This window comes from Phyllobates terribilis, unplaced genomic scaffold (genome assembly GCF_046119375.1).
Source record: "Phyllobates terribilis strain yellow unplaced genomic scaffold, ASM4611937v1 Scaffold_5__5_contigs__length_657084704, whole genome shotgun sequence".
Classification (NCBI taxonomy): domain Eukaryota; kingdom Metazoa; phylum Chordata; class Amphibia; order Anura; family Dendrobatidae; genus Phyllobates; species Phyllobates terribilis.
The window spans coordinates 638,569,289-638,592,692 of record NW_027362765.1 but is presented as its reverse complement, the minus strand read 5'-3'; the positions used below and the strand labels follow the sequence as shown (position 1 = coordinate 638,592,692).

At 42.5% G+C, this 23,404-nt stretch overlaps 1 protein-coding gene across 1 annotated transcript in view; it reads left to right on the top strand.

Moving 5' to 3' along the window:
• Positions 1–22,072, top strand: part of LOC141273809 (gastrula zinc finger protein XlCGF66.1-like) — a 51,491-nt gene extending 29,419 nt beyond the window's left edge. The window contains exons 2-6 of the mRNA XM_073686181.1: positions 3,256–3,348; positions 10,037–10,128; positions 16,156–16,326; positions 17,410–17,533; positions 20,099–22,072. Of these exons, the coding sequence (XP_073542282.1) occupies positions 3,264–3,348; positions 10,037–10,128; positions 16,156–16,326; positions 17,410–17,533; positions 20,099–21,156 (1,530 nt within the window). The 5' untranslated portion in view covers positions 3,256–3,263 and the 3' untranslated portion in view covers positions 21,157–22,072. The remainder of the gene's footprint in view (positions 1–3,255; positions 3,349–10,036; positions 10,129–16,155; positions 16,327–17,409; positions 17,534–20,098) is intronic.
• The last annotated feature ends 1,332 nt before the right edge of the window (positions 22,073–23,404 follow it).

Sequence of the window (23,404 nt, the reverse complement as noted above, 5' to 3'; positions counted from 1 at the left end):
GCATACCCGCCTGCCTGCATACCAGTCGTGCCTGCCTATACCCTCCAGTCTGTGTGCCAGCCTACCAGCCTGTTCCTGTATTCCCCTGTGTGGGTCAACAGCCGTGTCCGGGGTCTGTCCTGGAGTAGCACCTGGTCCCTCTGCTCGGTTCCTCCTTGGTGCACTGGCGTCGTATGCCGTCGTGCGACCCTGGTCGGATCGGGTGAATACTTAGTCACGCCCCTCCAGGCATTCACTCTCCGGCACGGTCCAGTGGAATCACTACCAATCACACGCACACGCCGCTTAGCCCGGGCGTGTGCATAACAGTGCGTACTAAGACGTCATGGGTTGGAAAGGGGTTAAGTGATAAACTTACTGTAGCACAGATTCATATAAGCTAAAAGTCTAGACCCTTAGATCAGGAATAGGACAGACGTTTATAGGACAGTTCATAACTTTCCCAAATTCTTATGAAAAAATATTCCCCACAAAATGCATTGAACTACTGTACCCAATTTATTATATATTTTAAGAGTCGGAGTTGGTCCATTTTATACCGACTCAGACTCCACGACTCCAACTCCACAGCCCTGCTCATAAGGTTATATCGATGGAAAAATAAGGGTTATGACTCTTATATATGTGTGTATATGTAATAATCTCTCCCAACTGCAAAGCAACAGCACAGAGGCAGCAACTCAATCAATAGCAGAGACTGCACAATACTGGGAGAAGGAAAAATTACACAACACCAGCGCAAAGTGGCTGCAAGATCTGAGACTGAAACACCATAACCTAGAACATGAACGAACCAGTCACCATTACAGAAGCAGACATCCAACAGCGTGTCAAGAACATGAAAAGCTGAACTACACCTGGCCCAGACATGATCCACATCTACTGGCTAAAGAAGTTAACCGCAGTACATGAACGGCTGGCAAAACAGATGAACCAGCTGTTAGAGGCAGGCCATCACCCAGCTTGGCTAACACAAGGAAGAACAATGCTGATCATGAAGAATCCTCACAATGGAACTCTACCGCCCAATAACCTGTTTTACTACAACATGGAAACTCCGGTCAGGCTTCATAGCCACAAAGCTACAGAACCATATGAATCCGTACATGAACCCAGTTCAGAAGGCATTGGGAACGACAACAGAGGCTCCAAGTACCAGCTGCTTGTGGATAGAGCAGTCGCTCAAGACTCACGAACCAGACAGATCAACCTCAGCACAGCCTGGATTGACTATAGGAAAGCCTATGACTCCGTGCCACACACATAGATCTGTAAATGCTTGATGCTCTACAATGTCAACATGAAATTAAGAACTTTCCTTAAAAACTCAATGGGGCTATAGAGGACAACACTGGAAGTCAAGACAACTAGCACATAATCTGGCTATGGTTACAAATTCAAGAGTGGAAGTACAATCAGTCACCTCCTCTACATGGATGACATCAAGCTGTATGCAAAAAATGAACTAGATATTGATTCACGGATCTACAGCGAAGACATCAGGATGTCCTTTGGACTGAGACGTTTGGCTGGTTGGTAATAGAGAGGCAAGGTAGTCAAGACTGATGGAGTGGAACTACCAGCAAGGGCATACAGCAGATGTACAGACCTGCTACAAGTACCTTGGCATCCCACAGGGATACGGTAACCATGATGAAGAGGAAAGGAAAGTGGCAACATCCAAATACCATCAAAGGGTAAGACAGATCCCAGCTCAATGGGAAGAATAAGATCTGTGCCATCAAAACATATGCCCTGCCAGTCATTAGATACCTGGCTTGCATAGTATGCTGGTCAAAAGAAGAGATGGAAGCTGCAAATGTGAAGACCCTGAAGCTCCTTACAATGCATGGAGGTTTCCACCCCAAGTTGAACACACAAAGATCGTATACCAACAGAAAAGCAGGTGGTCGAGGCTTGATAAGTGTCCAACCCACCATCACGAACGAAACAAAGAGTGTCCAGGAATATATCAGAAAAATGGCATCAAAGGATGAGATGCTGAGAGAGAGCCTAAGGCAGCAGCAGCAACGACAATCCTGGAAGGAAGAAAAGGAACATGAAATATCATGGCAAGATAAACCGCATGGGATGTACCATCAACAGATAACGGGGATGATTGATATGAGAAAATCCTACCAATGGCTGGAGAAAGCTGGACTCCAATACACTACTGAGCGCCTGTTCTTGTACCGCTATGATCAGTGCCTAAGTACCAGATCCATAGAAGTAGGGATCTACTATACAAGACAAGAACCAAGGTGCAGACTATGCAAAGAAGTCTCTTATAAACAGCGTTGGACTGTTTAATTTATAATATAGATGTATGTACTCCTAGGGAACGTGAACTTGCAAGCATTTGATAACTTTATATTGTGAAACTGCGGTTCTCCTATGAAGCCCAGCTTCACAGGAGGACTAACTTGGGTGCTACTGGGTGCCTCCAGAAGGCCCTTCTTACTATAGTAAAGCCTCTGTTACTGAAGCCTGTGTGCATGCACCAGCAATGACTTTATGTACACGCAGTTGTCGGCGACTGACTGCTGCAGTTTAACCATTTAAATGTTGCAATCAAAGTAAGCTTCAGTCGCTGTGATTACAGGCATACAGTAGCGACCAAAAGTTTTTTTTTTTTTAAGTGTGATTTACCTCTGTCTGGTTGTTTTGATGCCATTTTCCTGGTGATTTTAGTAAACCTGAAGCAAATTGTTGTTAGCTATGAGAATGAGAATTGTTTGACATTGTTTTATCCCTTTGTGTTATCTGGCCCAGCAAACGTTAAAAACGGTTTTGCATATTTTGTCATGGGTAGTCGAATTTTGCCTAAAATGTTTTTTATTTTTTAGTGTGTTTTTAGATTAAAATTTCCTGTGAAAATCCGAGTGAACAGGCAAATTTGAATTTTGTTTGACTCCCTCATCTCTAGTTCCAATTTATTAGAATAAAATAATTATTCTAATATAATAATAATTCCAAAAGTGGAAACAGATATCTCTAACTGTCTGCATTACGGCTCTATACAGTGGTGACCAAAAGTTTAGCCTTTTTTCTAAAAAGTGTGATTACATTTTCCCGGTGATTTTAGTAAACCGGAAGCAAATTGTTGTCAGCTATGTGGATGAAAATGGTGTTTGACATTGTTTTATCCCTTTGTGTGTTAGTTTTCAGCATTTGCTGGGCCAAATGTTTTGCATAATTTGTCATGGGTAGTCGAATTTTGCCTAAATTTTATTATTTTTGTATGTGTTTTTTTAGGTTAAAACATGGCAAAGACCAAGCCAAATTTATCACCAGATGTCAGGAAGCTTATTATTCTGAGAGTGAAGTCACGCAAAAGCCAAAAAAGAGGTATCTATGGAATTCAACTGTTCTCAGAATCAAGTGTCACATATATTAAAGATAGAAGAAGGTTATGGAACAACTGACAAACCTAGAAGTGGACGATAATCACATTATTAAGAAAAAGTCCGTATCTGATGTCCATAAAAGTGCTGTACAGATTTTGCACGAAATGAATGAAGAATATTGGGTCAAAGTGAGTCACCTAACTGTGGCGCAACGGCTAAGAGCAGTAGGGCTAAATGCATGAGTTCCAGTCAAGGAGCCTTTCATCTCAACAAAGCACCAGAAGGTCCAACTTGAGTTTGCCAAAGAACACAGCCAATGGAAAGGGACAGATTGGTCTAAGGTGTTGTGGTCAGATGAATCCAAGTTTAATCTGTTTGGTAGTGATGGCAAGCATTATATATATCGCCCAATTGGAAAACGTAATGATGTAAGGTACCAAACACCTACAGGGAAACATGGTGGTGGCAATGTCATGGTTTGGGACTGCTTTTCTGCATCTGCCATTGGCCCTCTGCATAGAATTGATGGAAATATGAAAGCTACCATGTACATGGATATACTGGAGAATGTAATGCTGCAACATGGTAAAACCAAAGTAGGCAGGGGATGGAAATTCCAGCAAGACAATGATCCCAAGCACACATCCAATTTAGTCAAAAATTGGTTAGCAAAGAAAATGGTTCACCTGTTGCAATGGCCAAGCCAATCACCTGATTTACACCCTATAGAGCACCTTTGGGATGAGTTAGGGCGACGAGTTAGGGCCCGTACCCATAGCAATAAAGACGAATTGTTTGCAGATTTGCAAATGGAATAGAGCAAGATCCCTCAAGATGTCTTGAATACCCGAGTGGCTTCAATGCCCTGTCGGTGTGGTGCAGTAATTAAAGCAAGAAGTTATGCCACAAAATACTAAGTTATAGTATTGTAAACAATTAATTACTCTCTATGTTGTGATCAATAAATACAGTGGGGAAAAAAAGTATTTAGTCAGCCACCAATTGTGCAAGTTCTCCCACTTAAAAAGATGAGAGATCCTTTGTTGGCAATGAAAGAGGTCAAACGTTTTCTGTAAGTCTTCACATGGTTGGAACGCACTGTTGCTGGTATGTTGGCCCATTCCTCCATGCAGATCTCCTCTAGAGCAGTGATGTTTTGGGGCTGCCGCTGGGCAACAAGGACTTTCAACTCCCTCCAAAGGTTTTCTATAGGGTTTCGATCTGGAGACTGGATAGGCCACTCCAGGACCTTGAAATGCTTCTTATGAAGCCACTCCTTCGTTGCCCTGGTGGTGTGCTTGGGATCATTGTCATGCTGAAAGACCCAGTCACATCTTCAATGCCCTTGCTGATGGAAGGAGGTTTGCACTCAAAATCTCATGATACATGGCCCCATTCATTCTTTCATGTACACAGATCAGTTGTCCTGGTCCCTTGGCAGAGAAACAGCCCCAAAGCATGATGTTGCCACCCCCATGCTTCACAGTAGGCATGGTGTTCTTTGGATGCAATTCAGCATTTTTTTTTTTTCTCCTCCAAACACGCCGAGTTGTGTTTCTACCAAACAGTTCTACTTTGGCTTCATCTGACCATATGACATTCTCCCAATACTCTTCTGGATCATCCAGATGCTCTCTAGCGAACTTCAGACGGGCCCAGACATGTAACGGCTTAAGCAGGGGGACACGTCTGGCACTTCAGGATCTGAGTCCCTGGCGGCGTAGTGTTACTGATGGTAGCCTCTGTAACGTTGGTCCCAGCTGTCTGCAGGTCATTCACAAGGTCCCCCCGTGTGGTTCTGGGATTTTTGCTCACCATTCTGGAGATCATTTTGACCCCACGGGGTGAGATCTTGTGTAGAGCCCCAGATCGAGGGAGATTATCATCGGTCTTGTATGTCTTCCATTTTCTAATTATTGCTCCCACAGTTGATTTCTTCACATCAAGCTGCTTGCCTATTGCAGATTGTTTACCACAATCATGAAGTACAATATGTTACGAAAAAACAATCTCAGAATCAGGGGGATCCGTTGAAGCGTTCCAGAGTAATTACTTCATAAAGTGACAGTGGTCAGAATTGTAAAAATTGACCCGGTCATTAACGTGCAAAACACCCTCGGGGTTAAAAGGGTTAATTTTGCGAAATCTCCGCCATTGGACTGCATAACATCCGCATGACTACACGTACACATGCGATTCAATGCGCGGATGGTACCCGGGTCTGGAGAAGAGGAGACTCTTGGGTACCATAGTACCTGTAGTTAAAAAAGAATTAAAATAAAAAAAAACAAACATATACTTACCTTCTGATGTCCCCCTGTCTGCTTCCGACGGCGCTACTGGCTCTTCGGCTGCTCGCGGTGGTGTAAAAGGACCTTCCCTGACGTCATTTAGTCATGTGACAGGTTACGCGACCGCTGACATCGACGGTCGCGTGACATGTCACATGACTAAATGATGTAATGGAAGTTCCTTTTTAGAGCACCGCGAGCCGCCGAAGACGCCGGACGCACCGTAGTGGAGACCGAAGCTATTGGAAGGTGAGTATAATAATTTTTTTTATTTTTCAACCTTTTTATTCTTTTTTTTTTTTTTTCCTTGGTTTTTTTTACTATTGATGCTGCATTTGCAGCACCGTAACTTGGTCACACTATATAAATTCATGCTGTTTGCATGGATTTATATAGTGTGACCAAGTTGTCAAGCACTTTTCCAAGTGATGCTAAAATCGCTTGACAACCAGCATGTGAAATCGCATGATCAAAATGCTTCACAAACGCTTCTACCTGGCAGAAAAAATGCATGTTAAATCCTCATGTGTTTTTTCTGCCAGTGAGATGCAGAAACGCTCCGCAGCATTTCTGCATCGTGGGCACTTAACCTAAGACTCACTTTTCAGCCAAAAAAATCATGCTGAAATGTGCCTGCGTCTTATAGTCAGGCGACAGCTCTCCGCGCCCACTGCCGTGTCAGACCTTCCCTGCTGTGTGCTCATGTAGTCTGAGAGCCCACTCAGTGAGCTGATCCCCCCCCCCCCCACTTGTATCTATGTAGTCTGCTGTACCACAAGATGTAGATTTCATGTCGCACAGCTCTGCTACATCTATTTAGTACATGATTCGGCTGTTCCTTTGCATTAATTTTGGAGTCAGAGTAAATGGTAATTTTGCATAACTGAAATATGTCCCCTAGACCTGAAGTAATGCTTGTGCTTTTCTGTTAACCCCTACACTTAATTTTTCAACCTCTTTTCATACATTGCAATTTGAGTTTTTAGGGCTTGTTCACCCAATGTATTTTTGCCAAGGGAAAAAAAACACAAAGTGAATGAGATTTCTGAAATGTCATGCACGTGCTGTTCAATTTTTCCTTGCAGATTTGAACCCTCATTTATTCCTAATCTTCAGCGTGTCAATACTTTCAGCGTTTTTTGCAGCATTTTTCACCTGTTCAAATCAATGGGGGAAAAAAACGCACGTAGTTTACTTTTTCCTGCCAAGACTCTGGTATTTGGTGCAGAAAAATCTCCTGCAAGGCTGAGTCCTAGGCCGCCTCTTCTTCTTATACACTGCCCCTGGACAAACCAAGTGCAGATTTGATTTCAAGCATCTCTATGCTGATGACACCTCTTCACCTGACATCACCCCCACTTTAATACAAAATACCAGGGATTGTCTGCCTGCTGACTTTCATGTCCTACCTCTATCTTAAATTGAATCTCTCCAAAACTGAACTCCTTGTGTTTCCTCCCTGTACTAACCTATCTATACCCAACTTTGCAATTTCCTTGAGTGGTGCAACCGTAACTCCCAAACAGCAAGCTCGTTGTCTTGGGGTCATATTTGACACAGAACTTTCCTTTATTCCCCATATCAAATCACTCATTTGTTCTTTTCACCTGCACCTTAAAAACCTCTCCAGAGTCCGACCTTTTCTCAGTTGTGAAACTGCAAAAACTTACTGTCGCTCTTATTCACTCTCATCTGGACTACTGCTACTCTCGTCCAATCGGTCTCCCTCTAACCAAATTTTCTCCTCTCCAATCCGTACTGAATGCAGCATCTAGGGTCGTATTTCAAACAGGCCACTTCACCGACTTCTCTACCCTGTGCAAGTCATTGCACTGGTTACCCATTCGCTACAGAATACAATACAAACTCCTCTTTCGCACCAACCTATATCTCATCCCTCATTTCTTTTGATCACTCTTCCCGAGCCCTCAGTTCTGCAACTGATTGAAGGCTAATCTCCACCATAATCCGAACATCGCATCTCCGTCTCCAAGACTTCTCTCGTGCTGCACCAGTTTTCTGGAATGCTCTACCCCAAACAATCGGACTAATATCTAGCACCCATATTTTTAAGCTTGCTTTAAAAACACAGGCTTGTCTAAACAGATATCATGTCAACTCACTAACCTAACTCTCCTCTGTTCCCTCCTAAATGTTAATCAGAATCTGTTCCTGCCTATTCATCTGTGTCCACATCCTCCATGCACCATAACTGCAGTTAGGCCACGGCCCCACTATCAGTATTCGGTCAGTATTTTTTCTCAGGAGTGGGAGCCCAAACCAGGAGTGGGTGATAAATGCAGAATTGGTGACTTGTTTCTATTATACCTTTTCTCTGATTGTTCCTCACCTGGTTTTGGCTCCCACTCCTGAGAAAAAATACTGACCAGATACTGATAGTGGGGCTGTGGTCTTAGACCGATACTGGCGGATGACCGGATCATGCAGCTTAATATGAATACCCTTATTTATTATAATGATGGCTGGACCGTACATAACGAGTACGTTCTACCTACTTTGTCCCCCTATTTGCTTATAGATTGTAAGCTGCGAGCAGTGCCCTCACTCCTCCTGTAACTGTTGAAATATGTTACATTGTATTGTTTTTATTGTCTGTACATGTCCCCGATTTAACTGTAAAGTGCTGCGACATATGTTGGCGCTATATAAATAAAAATTATTATTATACACCACTAAATAGATCTTACACCAGATTAGTTTGGTGTATTTATTTTGAAAATCCATGTCAGAATGGCTGTATAATCCTATGAAAATGTAGCTGAAGATCTTCCCGTCTAGTCTGTTGTCTCCTTAGTGTCTCTCCTGCTGCTCAGTAGAAGACTAAATATACTTGAACTCATTTAATATTTCATTCTGTAGTTGGAGCCATAAAATGCTTACTATCAGGATTATACGGTCATTCTGAAGTGGATTTTCAAAGTAAATCCACCAGACTCATAAGGTCTAAGAAATCTAATTAAAAATGTATACAGTTTGAATAGTAAAACCTGTAGACTAATCCCTTTTTAACCATAGTCAATGGAGCTGAGCCATGGGCTGTGTGAGTGTGCTCCAATTTTTTTTTTTTTTTTTTTTTTTTAATTCCAAATTATTTCTATTTTCCAGGTTTTTATTTTTTTAGCGCGCAGCCTGCTCTATGTAAGAAATAAGCAAATCGCTCTTCCTTATCTTCTGCTTCTCCAGCAGTTCCTCAAAGCTATTGCCGTCAGCCATTGCTTGTATAGCAGCCAAACACTGAGCTCAGCTGTGCTGAGGTAGATGGCACAAGCCTGATGAGCCCTATGAGGGGCTGCAGCGGTCACATGCTGTATTTGTGACATCGCTGCTGCCATATAAACAAAGACAGGTGGCAGCAGAGAAGCGGTGTGGAAGTGGGCATGTAAGGTTGATTTATGTCATGCGAGCACTGTTCGTAGTCACCTGGCAGCTCCAAAATGGCTACCACAAAGGGTTGGTACAAGCTCCTCCGTTGCCCAGGGTTTGCCCTGGCCTTCACCCTTTAACCCCTGTACTAGGATCTGGACTTATACAGGAGTGTCAGGGTAAGGGCCACAGTCAGCTGCTGTTCAGTGGCGCAAGCTGGCAAGAAGGGTGTTCAGGTAGCTAGGTCAGATTCAGAAGATCACGTCAGGAGCAGAAGCCTAGAACAAGTGGGTAGTCAAATGTCAAGCCAAGGTCAAAGAACTCTAAGGGTATGTGCCGACGATCAGGAGCCGCTGCGGGTTTCACACTGCATAACTATGCGTCACCCGCAGCGGCGAGATGTTACAACATAATGGATGGGATTTCTAGGAATCTCATGTCCACTCTTCGTCTCCGTGCTTCTGCGGATCACCCGTGGAAACTGACATGTGACGTGTCTTTCCAGACCGCAGCATGTCAATTTCTCCGGTGGGTCCACATGCGGGCTTTCCCCATAGACCTAACCTCTATGAGCAAAGTCTGGAGGTGAAAAAAAAACAAAAACTGGCGCCGCTCATTTGCATAATGAGCGAAGCCGCCGCCGGCTATTCCGCAGCGTTAGGGCCGGAGCCGGCTCCAGACAGTGAGCACATACCCTTATAATCTGGACAAAACGCAGGAGCACAGCGGTATAAACCAGGACAGCTGAACTATTGACTGACAGGGAACTGGGGTTTATATGGTAACCGCCCCGCCAAGTGCTGACACCAAAAGGATTAACCCCGGCCAGAAACACAAATTCCAGGAATAATACAGGATTGCCCACAACAAAGGTGCAGCGCCACCTAGTGGCCAAAGTAGAAACACAGATGTTACAAGTTACTTATTGTTAAACGGAGCCAGCCTAAGCTCTACAAATAATAAAAATGGAAATTCCCTTAAAATGTTTTAACATTTTGTCACCTCTCTGACCAGAATTATTCCTGAAGATGGAAAATGACAGGAAGACCAGAACTGAAAGGATCTTAAATCTTACCCTGGAGATCATCTGCTTATTGACTGGAAAGGTGAGGGATTTTGAGAATTATTTCCCATGCCATTACTTTTTACTTACAGTTCCTATTAGATGTAAGGAGCAGCATGGCGTGTTTCACATGAGCATTATGTCTGTAAGACACACAGATAATGAAAAATATGTATTTGTTGGATCATAAATTAGTGGAAATCCGAATTACAAATACACCCATCTGAAAGAGGTCTATGGAAATATTCACATGCGTCAGTTTTTTTGTGGAAATCCATCCCATTCATCTGAATAGGGTCATTTCTGCAGCAGGCACATGTACAGTACAGACCAAAAGTTTGGACACACCTTCTCATTTAAAGATTTTTCTGTATTTTCATGACTATGAAAATTGTACATTCACACTGAAGACATCAAAACTATGAATTACCACATGTGGAATTATATACTTAACAAAAAAGTGTGAAACAACTGAAAATATGTCTTATATTCTAGGTTCTTCAAAGTAGCCACCTTTTGCTTTGATGATTGCTTTGCACACTCTTGGCATTCTCTTGATGAGCTTCAAGAGGTAGTCACCGGAAATGGTTTTCACTTCACAGGTGTGCCCTGTCAGGTTTAATAAGTGGGATTTCTTGCCTTATAAATGGGGTTGGGACCATCAGTTGTGTTGTGCAGAAGTCTGGTGGATACACAGCTGATAGTCCTACTGAATAGACTGTTAGCTGCTTTTTTCTTGCCATAATACAAATTCTAAGTAAAGAAAAGAGTGGCCATCATTACTTTAAGAAATGAAGGTCAGTCAGTCCGAAAAATTGGGAAAACTTTGAATGTGTCCCCAAGTGCAGTTGCAAAAACCATCAAGCGCTACAAAGAAACTGGCTCACATGAGGACCACCCCAGGAAAGGAAGACCAAGAGTCACCTCTGCTTCTGAGGATAAGTTTATCCGAGTCACCAGCCTCAGAAATCGCAGGTTAACAGCAGCTCAGATTAGAGACCAGGTCAATGCCACACAGAGTTCAAGCAGCAGACACATCTCTACAACAACTGTTAAGAGGAGACTTTGTGCAGCAGGCCTTCATGGTAAAATAGCTGCTAGGAAACCACTGCTAAGGACAGGTAACAAGCAGAAGAGACTTGTTTGGGCTGAAGAACACAAGGAATGGATATTAGACCAGTGGAAATCTGTGCTTTGGTCTGATGAGTCCAAATTTGAGATCTTTGGTTCCGACCACCGTGTCTTTGTGCGACGCAGAAAAGGTGAACGGATGGACTCTACATGCCTGGTCCCCACCGTGAAGCATGGAGGAGGAGGTGTGATAGTGTGGGGGGGCTTTGCTGGTGACACTGTTGGGGATTTATTCAAAATTGAAGGCATACTGAACCAGCATGGCTACCACAGCATCTTGCAGCGGCATGCTATTCCATCCGGTTTGCGTTTAGTTGGACCATCCATTTATTTTTCAACAGGACAATGACCCCAAACACACCTCCAGGCTGTGTAAGGGCTATTTGACCAAGAAGGAGAGTGATGGGGTGCTACGCCAGATGACCTGGCCTCCACAGTCACCAGACCTGAACCCAATCGAGATGGTTTGGGGTGAGCTGGACCGCACAGTGAAGGCAAAAGGGCCAACAAATGCTAAGCATCTCTGGGAACTCCTTCAAGATTGTTGGAAGACCATTTCCGGTGACTACCTCTTGAAGCTCATCAAGAGAATGCCAAGAGTGTGCAAAGCAGTCATCAAAGCAAAAGGCGGCTACTTTGAAGAACCTAGAATATAAGACATATTTTCAGTTGTTTCACACTTTTTTGTTAAGTCTATAATTCCACATGTGGTAATTCATAGTTTTGATGCATTCAGTGTGAATGTACAATTTTCATAGTCATGAAAATACAGAAAAATCTTTCAATGAGAAGGTGTGTCCAAACTTTTGGTCTGTACTGTATGTTTGCGCTATTCAAATGGAAAGGTCTAAAGAAGCTGTTGTGCACGGACCATGATCCCTGGACCGGCTACGGGAATCCTGGCCTGAACTTGACAGCCTTATTGGCATATACACTGCCTTGAAATAGTATTCATACCCTGTGAACTTTTCCACATATATTTTTCATGGTACAATCACAAACTTAAATGTATTTTGGGGGGATTTTATGTGATATACCAACATAAAGTAGCAAGTATTTATGAAGTGTAAAGGGAAATGATACATGTTTTCTAATTATTTAGAAAAATATAAATCTGAAAATTGTGTCATGCATTTGTACTCAGCCCCCTGTAGTCTGATATTGCTAAATAAAATCCTGAGTGACCAATTGCCTCCAGAAGTTATAGTTAGTAATTTGATTCCACCTGTGTGTGATTTATTCTCAGTATAACCAGAGCTGTTCTGTGAAGGCCTCAGAGGTTTGAGAACATTAGCGAGCAAACCGCTTCATGAAAACCAAGGAACACACCCGATAGGTCAGGGATAAAGTTGTGGAGAACAGTAAAGCAAGGTTAGGCTATGAAAAAAAAATGTATAGCCCAAGCTCTTAACATCTCACGGAGCATTGTTCAATCCATCATCCAAAAATGGAATGAGTATGGCACAAGTGCAAACCTACCAAGACATGGCAACACACCTAAATGGACAACCCAAGCAAGGAGAGCACTGATAAGAGGAACAGCCTAGAGGCCCATGGTCACTCTGAAGGAGCTGCAGAGACCCACAGCTCAGGTGGGAGAATCTGTCCACAAGATAACTATTAGTCGTATATTCTACAAATCTGGCATTTATGGAACAGTGGCAAGAAGAAAGCCATTTTTGAAAGCAAGCCATAAGAAGTCCCGTTTGGCAAAAAGCCAGGTAGGGTGCACTGCTAGCATGTGGAAGAAGGTGCTCTGGTCTGATGAGACCGAAGTAGAACTTTTTTGGGATAAATAAAAAACACTGTGTGGTGGAAGACTAATCCTGCACATTACTCTGAAAACGCCATTCCCACCCTCAAACGTGGTGGTGGTAATATGATGCTGTGGGGATGGTTTCCTTCATTAGGGACCGTGAAGCTGGTCAGATTTGATGGGAACATGGGTTTAGATGGGCGTCCGTGTACAAACCAAAATACCCAGACTGAAAATGTGTCTCCTGACCTAAACTGACAGCCACATTGACACTGGAGATGTGACGACAATTCACTGATGTCATATCTTCCAGGGCTGTGAAGTCGGTAAGCCAAACCTCCTCAATTTCCATGACACCGACTCCCTCATACATGGCTCATGTTTAAGTGATAAATTTACTGTAGCACAGATTCATCTCAGCTAAAAGTCCAGACCCTTAGATCAGGAATAGGACAGACATTTATAGGACATTTCATAACTTTCCCAAATTCTTATGAAAAATATTCCCCACAAACTGCATTGAACTACTGTACCCAATTTATTATACACTGCTCAAAAAAATAAAGGGAACACTTAAACAACAGAATATAACTCCAAGTGAATCAAACTTCTGTGAAATCAAACTGTCAACTTAGAAAGAACACTGACAATCAATTTCACATGCTGTTGTGCAATTGGAATAGACAATAGATGGAAATTATTGGCAATTATCAATACACACTCAAAGGAGTAGTTCTGCAGGTGGGGACCACAGACCACATCTCAGTACCAATGCTTTCAGGCTGATGTTTTGGTCACTTTTGAATGTTGGTTGTGCTTTCACACTCGTGGTAGTATGAGACGGACTCTACAACCCACAGAAGTTGCTCAGGTAGTGCAGCTCATCCAGGATGGCACATCAATGCGATCTGTGGCAAGAAGGTTTGCTGTGTCTGTCAGCGTAGTGGCCAGAGGCTGGAGGCGCTGCCAGGAGACAGGCTAGTACACCAGGAGACGTGGAGGGGGCCATAGGAGGGCAACAACCCAGCAGCAGGACCGCTACCTCTGCCTTTGTGCAAGGAGGAACAGGAGGAGCACTGCCAGAGCCCTGCAAAATGACCTCCAGCAGGCCACAAATGTGCATGTGTCTGCACAAACTGTTAGAAACCGACTCCATGAGGGTGGTATGAGGGCCCGACGTCCACAGATGGGGGTTGTGCTCACAGCCCAACACCGTGCAGGACGCTTGGCATTTGCCACACAACACCAGGATTGGCAAAGTCGCCACTGGCGCCCTGTGCTCTTCACAGATGAAAGCAGGTTCACACTGAGCACATGTGACAGAGTCTGGAGACGCCGTGGAGAGTGATCTGCTGCCTGCAACATCCTTCAGCATGACCGGTTTGGCAGTGGGTCAGTAATGGTGTGGGGTGGCATTTCTTTGAAGGGCCGCACAGCCTTCATGTGCTTCCCAGAGGTAGCCTGACTGCCATTAGGTACCGAGATGAGATCCTCAGACCCCTTGTGAGACCATATGCTGGTGCGGTTGGCCCTGGGTTCCTCCTAATGCAGGACAATGCCAGACCTCATGTGGCTGGAGTGTCAGCAGTTCCTGCAAGATGGCATTGAAGCTATAGACTGGCCCGCCCGTTCCCCAGACCTGAATCCGATTGAGCACATCTGGGACATCATGTCTCGCTCCATCCACCAACGTCGCGTTGCACCACAGACTGTCCAGGAGTTGGCGGATGCTTTAGTCCAGGTCTGGGAGGAGATCCCACAGGAGACCATCCGCAACCTCATCAGGAGCATGCCCAGGCGTTGTAGGGAGTTCATACAGGCACGTGGAGGCCTCACACAATACTGAGCCTCATCAGGAGCATGCCCAGGCATTGTAGGGAGGTCATACAGGCACGTGGAGGCCACACACAATACTCAGCCTCATCAGCAGCATGCCCAGGCATTGTAGGGAGGTCATACAGGCACGTGGAGGCCACACACAATACTGAGCCTCATCAGGATCATGCCCAGGCATTGTAGGGAGGTCATACAGGCACGTGGAGGCCTCACACAATACTGAGCCTCATCAGGATCATGCCCAGGCATTGTAGGGAGGTCATACAGGCACGTGGAGGCCTCACACAATACTGAGCCTCATCAGGAGCATGCCCAGGTGTTGTAGGGAGGTCATACAGGCACGTGGAGGCCACACACAATACTGAGCCTCATCAGGAGCATGCCCAGGCGTTGTAGGGAGGTCATACAGGCACGTGGAGGCCACACACAATACTGAGCCTCATCAGGAGCATGCCCAGGTGTTGTAGGGAGGTCATACAGGCACGTGGAGGCCACACACAATACTCAGCCTCATCAGGAGCATGCCCAGGTGTTGTAGGGAGGTCATACAGGCACGTGGAGGCCACACACAATACTCAGCCTCATCAGGAGCATGCCCAGGTGTTGTAGGGAGGTCATACAGGCATGTGGAGGCCACACACAATACTGAGCCTCATCAGGAGCATGCCCAGGCATTGTAGGGAGGTCATACAGGCATGTGGAGGCCACACACAATACTGAGCCTCATTTTGACTTGTTTTAAGGACATTACATCAAAGTTGGATCAGTCTGTAGTGTGTTTTTCCACTTTAATTTTGGGGGTGACTCCAAATCCAGGCCTCCATTGGTTAATAAATTTGATTTCCATTGATGATTTTGTTGTCAGCACATTGTTCTGTGCAAAGTTGAAAATATTCAATGAGAATATTTCATTCATTCAGATCTAGGATGTGTTATTTGAGTGTTCCCTTTATTTTTTTGAACAGTGTACATTGTTGGAGTTGGTCCATTTTATACCGACTCCGATTCTGATTTAAAGCTTTGTCTGATTCATGATCACAATAGTGTTTTTTTTTTTTTTTTCCTTTGTTTTTTTTAATGCTCTTCCTGAAAAATGCCCCCAAGTAGTGTAACTCCAGATTACACAGCTCTTTGTCATTTGGAATTGTTAGAGGTTTGAGGACTCAGGCATCAATGTATCTCCTTGTCTGTTCTTTCAATGCTAAGATCGCAGTGATTAAGGGATAATTACAGCTTTGGGAAAAAAACGTGGATCCATTTAGCATATGCACTTTAAAGCCTTAATCAAGATATTTATAGAGATGACATATGGCTTAGTGGAATTTTTTTTTATTTTCATATATATAGGAATTCATTGAGACCAGAGTATTTGATAAGCCTGGGACCAGCTGTGCCTCTTATATTCCGAAAGAACAGACCAATACACAAAGTGCAATGCAAGCGCTTCCTCTTCTTCACCCTCCAATGCAGAAGATCCTGGATCTCACCAGTAAGATCATTGAGCTGCTGACTGGAGAGGTGAGCGCTGCTGGGACATTATACTGCAAAAATACAAAAATGCCACAAGATGGCAAGGGCTGTCAGGCCCCCAATCCTTTAATTCAGCCACTTGAGAATTAACAAAACTTAACTTTTACTAGTATAATTATTACAACAGCCAGGTAATATAAAATGAAAATACCTCTGTTTTCTTAGATATACTGTAGATTAAATGAAACAAACAGCCAGTGGTGGACAAAATAACTGTATATGAAATAGACCTGTGAGAGCATACTCCACAGAAGAATATCTGGAAATGAGTGGTCATATACAGTACACATGGAGGTACGCGAGAAAATACCAACATTTACACTCTTGGATGAAAAAAATGGAAATCTCCACTGCTTTCCCTCAGCAGGACTTGCCCTAAATAGCCCTGCGTGCCTCCCTTCGAGGCCGCTAATACAAGTGGCCTTGTACACGAGTCCCTTGGTGCTACAGTTTAGTCACTGATCACAAATTCCTTATGTGTGACACTACTAAAAAAGGTTTTGCTAGTTGTTGTATAGGGACAGGCAACAGAGGGGACTCCTAACCAGGTATTTAGATGAACCTTTTTCTTGCCACACTATTCTGACAAACAGCAGGGTGGGCAGTGGACATTTATCCTTGATCCTATATAATATGTGCATAGGTCCCCCTGATGACCTATTCGGAGAAACGCGACGGCAGGGCTATCTCCAGCTGAGGGAAAGCTGTGGACTGCTATTGTAAGGGCAGGAGTAATAGGGCTAATGCTCCCGTCTCTGCCCTTTTTCAGACCTGATCCACTGGATGAGGAGGAATCTTTCTTGTTGCATTGCGGACAACACTGGGTGAGAGATTTCCATTTTTTCATCCAAGAGTGTGGCTGTCTGTTTCATTTAATCTGTATCTAAGAAAACGGAGGTATTTTCATTTTATATTGCCTAGCTGTTTTAATGAAAAAAAAAAAAATATATATATATATACATATATATACACTAGTAAAAGTTAAGTTTCATTAATTCCCACCTGGCTGCATTACACTGTAACACAAGGGATAATGTATGTGGATAATGACTGTATCATTGTATATATCAGGTTCCTATAAGGTGTCAGGATATCGCCGTCTATTTCTCCTTGGAGGAGTGGGAGTATTTAGAAGAACACAAGAATCTGTACAATGACATTGCGATGGAGAATTGCCAGCCTCTCACATTGGCAGGTAATGGATATTTCAAATATTTTAGCACTCAGTTATTATATCTGACATAAGCAAAGCAATATCATGTGGGGACGACTTTCATTTTTCCACTTTTTTGCGTTCAAGTGATTCAAGTGTATACAGTCAAGCACACAGCCATGCAATCTCCATAGACAAGCATTGGTATTAAATCCAAAGAAGACGTGAAGCAAAAAGGCCCAAATACAAAAAAGTCATAAACTTTATTAACTAGTTGACCTAATGGCAAAGATGATAAAATAAGATATAGTAAAAGAGAATGTAGAACACAGAGATCCCTCACCAAAACCAGGTTATCAAATAGGTTGAAAGACCATCTTTTAGTTTAGCATGCACATACATATAAGCCGGTGTCTGTTTTGAGAGTAAAGAGTTTAGTGCCAATTCATGTATATCAAGGTAGACACAGGTGGATGGAGAATAAAAATCCGAATGCCAATATATACAGCGGCGACCAAAAGTTTGCATTTATTTTTTTAATGTGTGATTGCTTCTGTCTGGTTGTTGTGATATCATTTTTCTGGTGATGAATTGAAAGTGCATGAAGTTGTCATCATGAAAGACCTTAATTTTAACAGATATGCTCTTGAATATAGGTCTGGTCATTTTATTACAGAAAACTGACTGCCAAAAGTTTTGCATATACTATTTATTGATCACAACATGGAGAGTAATTCATTGTTTACAATGCCATAACTTAGTATTTTGCAGCATATTCTCTTGCTTTAATTACTGCACCACACCGACGGGGCATTGAAGCCACTAGGGTATTCAAGACATCTTGAGGGATGTAACTCATCCCAAAAGTGCTCTATAGGGTTTAAATCGGATGATTGGCTTGGCCATTGCAACAGGCGAACCTTTCTTCTTTACTAACCAATTTTTGACTAAATTGGATGTGTGCTTGGGATCATCGTCTTGCTGGAATTTCCATCCTCTGCCTACTTTGGTTTTACCATGTGGCAGCATTACATTCACCAGTATATCCATGTACATGGTAGCTTTCATATTTCCATCAATTCTATGCAGAGGGCCAATGGCAGATGCAGAAAAGCAGTCCCAAACCATGACATTGCCACCACCATGTTTCCCTGTAGGTGTTTGGTACCTTACATCATTACGTCTGTCCTTTTCCATTGGCTGTGTTCTTTGGCAAACTCAAGTTGGACCTTCCGGTTCTTTGCTGAGAAGAAAGGCTTCTTGACTTGAACTTGTGCATTCAGCCCTACTGCTCTTAGCCGTCGCACCGCAGTTTGGTGACTCACTTTGACCCCATATTTTGTGCAAAATCTGTACAGCACTTTTATGAACATCACTGAGCACTTAATGTGATCAACTCTGGAGGAAGTTTTCCGTGGTCGCCCACTTCTAGGTTTGTCAGTTGTTCCATAACCTTCTTCTATCTTTAATATATGTGACACTTGATTCTGAGAACAGTTGAATTCCATAGATACCTCTTTTTGGCTTTTGCGTGACTTCACTCTCAGAATAATAAACTTCCTAACATCTGGTGATAAATTTGGCTTGGTCTTTGCCATGTTTTAACCTAAAAAAACACATACAAAAATAATAAAATTTAGGCAAAATTTAACTACCCATGACAAAATATGCAAAACATTTGGCCCAGCAAATGCTGAAAACTAACACACAAAGGGATAAAACAATGTCAAACACCATTTTCATCCACATAGCTGACAACAATTTGCTTCCGGTTTACTAAAATCACCGGGAAAATGTAATCACACTTTTTAGAAAAAAGGCAAAACTTTTGGTCACCACTGTATAGAGCCGTAATGCAGACAGTTAGAGATATCTGTTTCCACTTTTGGAATTATTGTTATATTAGAATAATTATTTTATTCTAATAAATTGGAACTAGAGATGAGGGAGTCAAACAAAATTCAAATTTGCCTGTTCACTCGGATTTTCACAGGAAATTCAATTTGTGAGAAGTTTTTCTCCGTGAATTTATACATTTATTATGCTCCGGGATCTGAAGAGACTCCAGAGCATAAGGGACGTTAATGTAAAAATTTCAAAAAAATACTTATACTCCTCTCTTCAGGTGCTCGTTGTCCCTTACCCCATGCTTCCGTTGCATCACATCTTTGGGTCAGGGCTACCGGGCGTGAGCAGACTTAACTACCAATGCGCAGTTACTACTGGGGCCTGTGGCCAGAAGTTGCACCCCTGTGTTCACTATAATAGGCCCCAGCGTGAACATGGGACCAGAAATGCGAAACAGACAGTGGACAGGGAGCAGCAGGGTGTGAGAGGATAGTGTGTGTGTGTGTGTGTGTGTTGCCTGCTCTCTACTGTTCAGCAGGATAGTGGTCACAGCTGGCCACTATTTTGTTTAATTCCCTCTGACCAGATTTAAAAAAAATAATAAAATTACATATTTTCCAGAATGCAGATGTTTGTAAAATTGGAGAGGACTTCAATTCCGCTCAAATAAATTTGACCATCTCTAATTGTTTGAAATAGTTACAGTAACCAATTTGTTCCTACTTTTTTTTTTTATCTTTTTTTCCCTTTTCTGTAAAGATGCAAATGGTAAATGGACCTTCACTATTAATGAAGAACCGGTGTCATGTAATGGAGGAAATGTAACAGACCCTAATATGCCGCAGAATCTCAGAAGCTTTGATTTGCCTACTGATCGTATATCTCATGGCACAACACAAAGGAAGGGAGAATCTGTTTCATGTAAGAAAGATATCACCGAATCAGATACTGATACCTTTGTAAATAATACAGAACCTTATAAAGCACCTCATATTGCATTAAACTCCATCTCGTATGTAGAAGAGAACCTGGTCAATGCTGACAAGCACAAGCATACAAATATCTTTCAAAGGGATTATATACCTACATACAGTAAGGAAGATATGGTGCTCTATAAAGAAGTAGATCTCATTGGATCAAACTCTTTTCCCCTGTTCAAACACTTTCAAAATACAGTTGCTACCGTGAAGAAACATAAAAAGAATTGCGAGACCCATTCACCCAAACAAAAAACTTTTATGTGCTCTGAATGTGGCAAAAGTTTCAAATGTAATGCTAAGCTTTCCCTCCACTTAAGAATCCATACGGGGGAAAAGCCGTATTCGTGCTCTGTTTGTGGAAAAAGGTTTGCTAATGGCTCAAATCTGAACAGGCACCAAAGAATTCACACCGGAGAGAAACCATATTCCTGCTCAGAGTGCGGGAAGAGTTTCACCAACACGTCAACTCTTGTGAAACATAAAAGAATTCACACAGGAGAGAAACCATTTTGTTGCACAGAATGCGGGAAATATTTTCTGTGTCGATCAAACCTAATTGCTCACAATAGGTGTCACACTGGAGAGAAGCCATATTCTTGTTTCAAGTGTGGGAAAAAGTTTATTAGTAGCTCCCATCTTGTCATACACAAAAGAACTCACACAGGGGAGAAGCCGTATTCATGTTTAACTTGTGGGAAATGTTTCACCAATACTTCTGACCTCGCCAAACATCGAAGACTTCACAGGGAAGATAAACCATATTCATGTGTGGAATGTGAGAAAAGTTTTAAAAGTAGCTCTGCCTTGGCTAAACACAAAATTGTTCATACAAAGTAAAAGCCATATACTTGTACACAATGTGAAAAACGTTTTCAAAGAAGGTCTCTACTATGAAAACATTAGGCCACTCACGAAAGAAGAGATGGTGTTGTAGAATGAGGGATTGTCATGTCTGATATATAAAATTCTTACTGGTACAACTAATGTCACTAGCATTTTAAAATGTCCTAAAGTTTTAACCAATATAGCGTACGCAAAATAATAGGAAAGGGTAGGAGTTGAACACATTGTAATTCTGTAACATAGGAAACTGTAAATGATTAATAATTGCTGCTGATTGAATACAGATCACAAGGGAGAAAACAAATTGTCCCACTTTTCTTGATGAATCGCTGACTTTTTTTTTTTTTATATAAATATTCTCGTGTGAACTTACCCATACAATGTAAGTCTATGGAGTGTCAGGATGAGGCTCCATAGACTTACATTGTAAAAGCCACTTCCAGCTCACTTATAGAGCACAGTGTTACCCAGAAAGTCAGAAAATCGGTGACATCACTCTGTAAAGGAGAGGAATATGCTGGATACCAGAAAAGGCAACGATAAGTGACTATATTAACACGTACAAATTGCCTCATCAAAGATGAAGAGGACTTGAACTCTAGTGCCACCTATTGAAAGTAACAATCATAAAATTCAATATTGACCCTTTAACGAGCTTTGCCATATGTCTTGGGATAAAAGCTGTACCAAAATCTCAATTTGCAGATGCTGGTGTTTCAGGGTGCTGCATCTCGTCAGTGCAAAGTATGAGATCTGATTTGGCGGAGTGAGAGGCTTAGAGGTTCTCGAATACTTTTTCATTGGCTTGGTCATTAATGTCTGATCGGTCCGACACCCGGTAGCCCCGCTGATCAGCTGCTTTCGATGTCGGCGGTCACTGTCCAGAACTGCTGGATTGCGGATTTGCTCAGTCTTCTGATAGTGGCCTTGACAGGGTACTATCAGAAGACTGAGCAGCTCCACAATCGAGCAGTTGTGGCTGCCGACACCAAAAACAGCTGATCAGCAGGGGTACCGTGTGTTGGACCGATCAGACATTGATGACATAAGGATAGGTCATCAATGGAAAAAGGATTCTGCAAACTCTAAGCTTCTCCCCCCACCAAATTAGATTTCATACTTTGCATTGACAAGGGGCAACACTGTGTCTGCAAATTGAGATTCTGGTTTGGCTTAAAACCTAAGCGTCTGTGTATATATAGTATAGCACATACAGTATACAGGAGAATACATGGCTGGTATATGATACACTGCGACTACAGAACATCAGATATTACACCAGGTGCATATTACTATGTATAACATCTGATTGTATGTAATTATTATTTTTTTCTTTTTATATGTGACTGTTCTACTACTACTACTACTACTGTTATACTATTACTACAGACATCAGCTATTCTACCAGTCATATTATCTTGTATATTACATCGGTCTGTGCCCCTAGTATATTACGTACAGTATACTGGATAATATATTCAATAAGGTCTAGAAATACTTGGACAGTGACCGAATCTTCGAGATGTTGGCTCTGCGTGCCAACATTTTTTATTTAAAATGAAATAATTAAGATACAATTGAAGTATAGATTTTCAGGTTTAAAGGGATTGAACAAAAATATCCTGTGAAACGTTTAGGAATTGCCACCATTTTTCTACAAAGCCTCCTCATTTCAGGGGCTCAGAAGTAATTGGTCAAATTTAACTTTTACCATAAATGTTCATTTTTAATACTTTGTAGAGAATATTTTGGATGTAGCAACGCCATGGACATCACCAAACGCTGTGGGTTTGGTCCTTTGTCATATTTTGCCAGGCCTTTGCTGCAGCTGACTTCAGTTGTTGCTTGTTTGTGAGTTTGTAGCAAAGTCTGGGATCGTCGTGGGACGCTCTAATTATGGATTTACGGCAGACCCGTTTGGAGTATTTTATTTTTTAAAGGTAATAAATGGGTAAAAGCGTACCAGAAAGTACATTTTACAATTAAAAGACTTTTCCCTATGTGTGTGTTTACTAACCCCGTACTCAAAATTAATAATGGAGGTGTCTTATAGAAACCTCTCCATTACTAACCCCTGGGCATGATGTCAGTGGACATTAGACAGCTGACGTCAACCCCAAGACTATTACCCCGATGCCTTGGCAATCTGTAAGAGCCAAGGCTAAGCGCCAGAATTGGCGCATCTAATGGATGCGCCATTTCTGGGATGGCTGAAGGCTGGTATTATTTTGTCCTGGAGGGG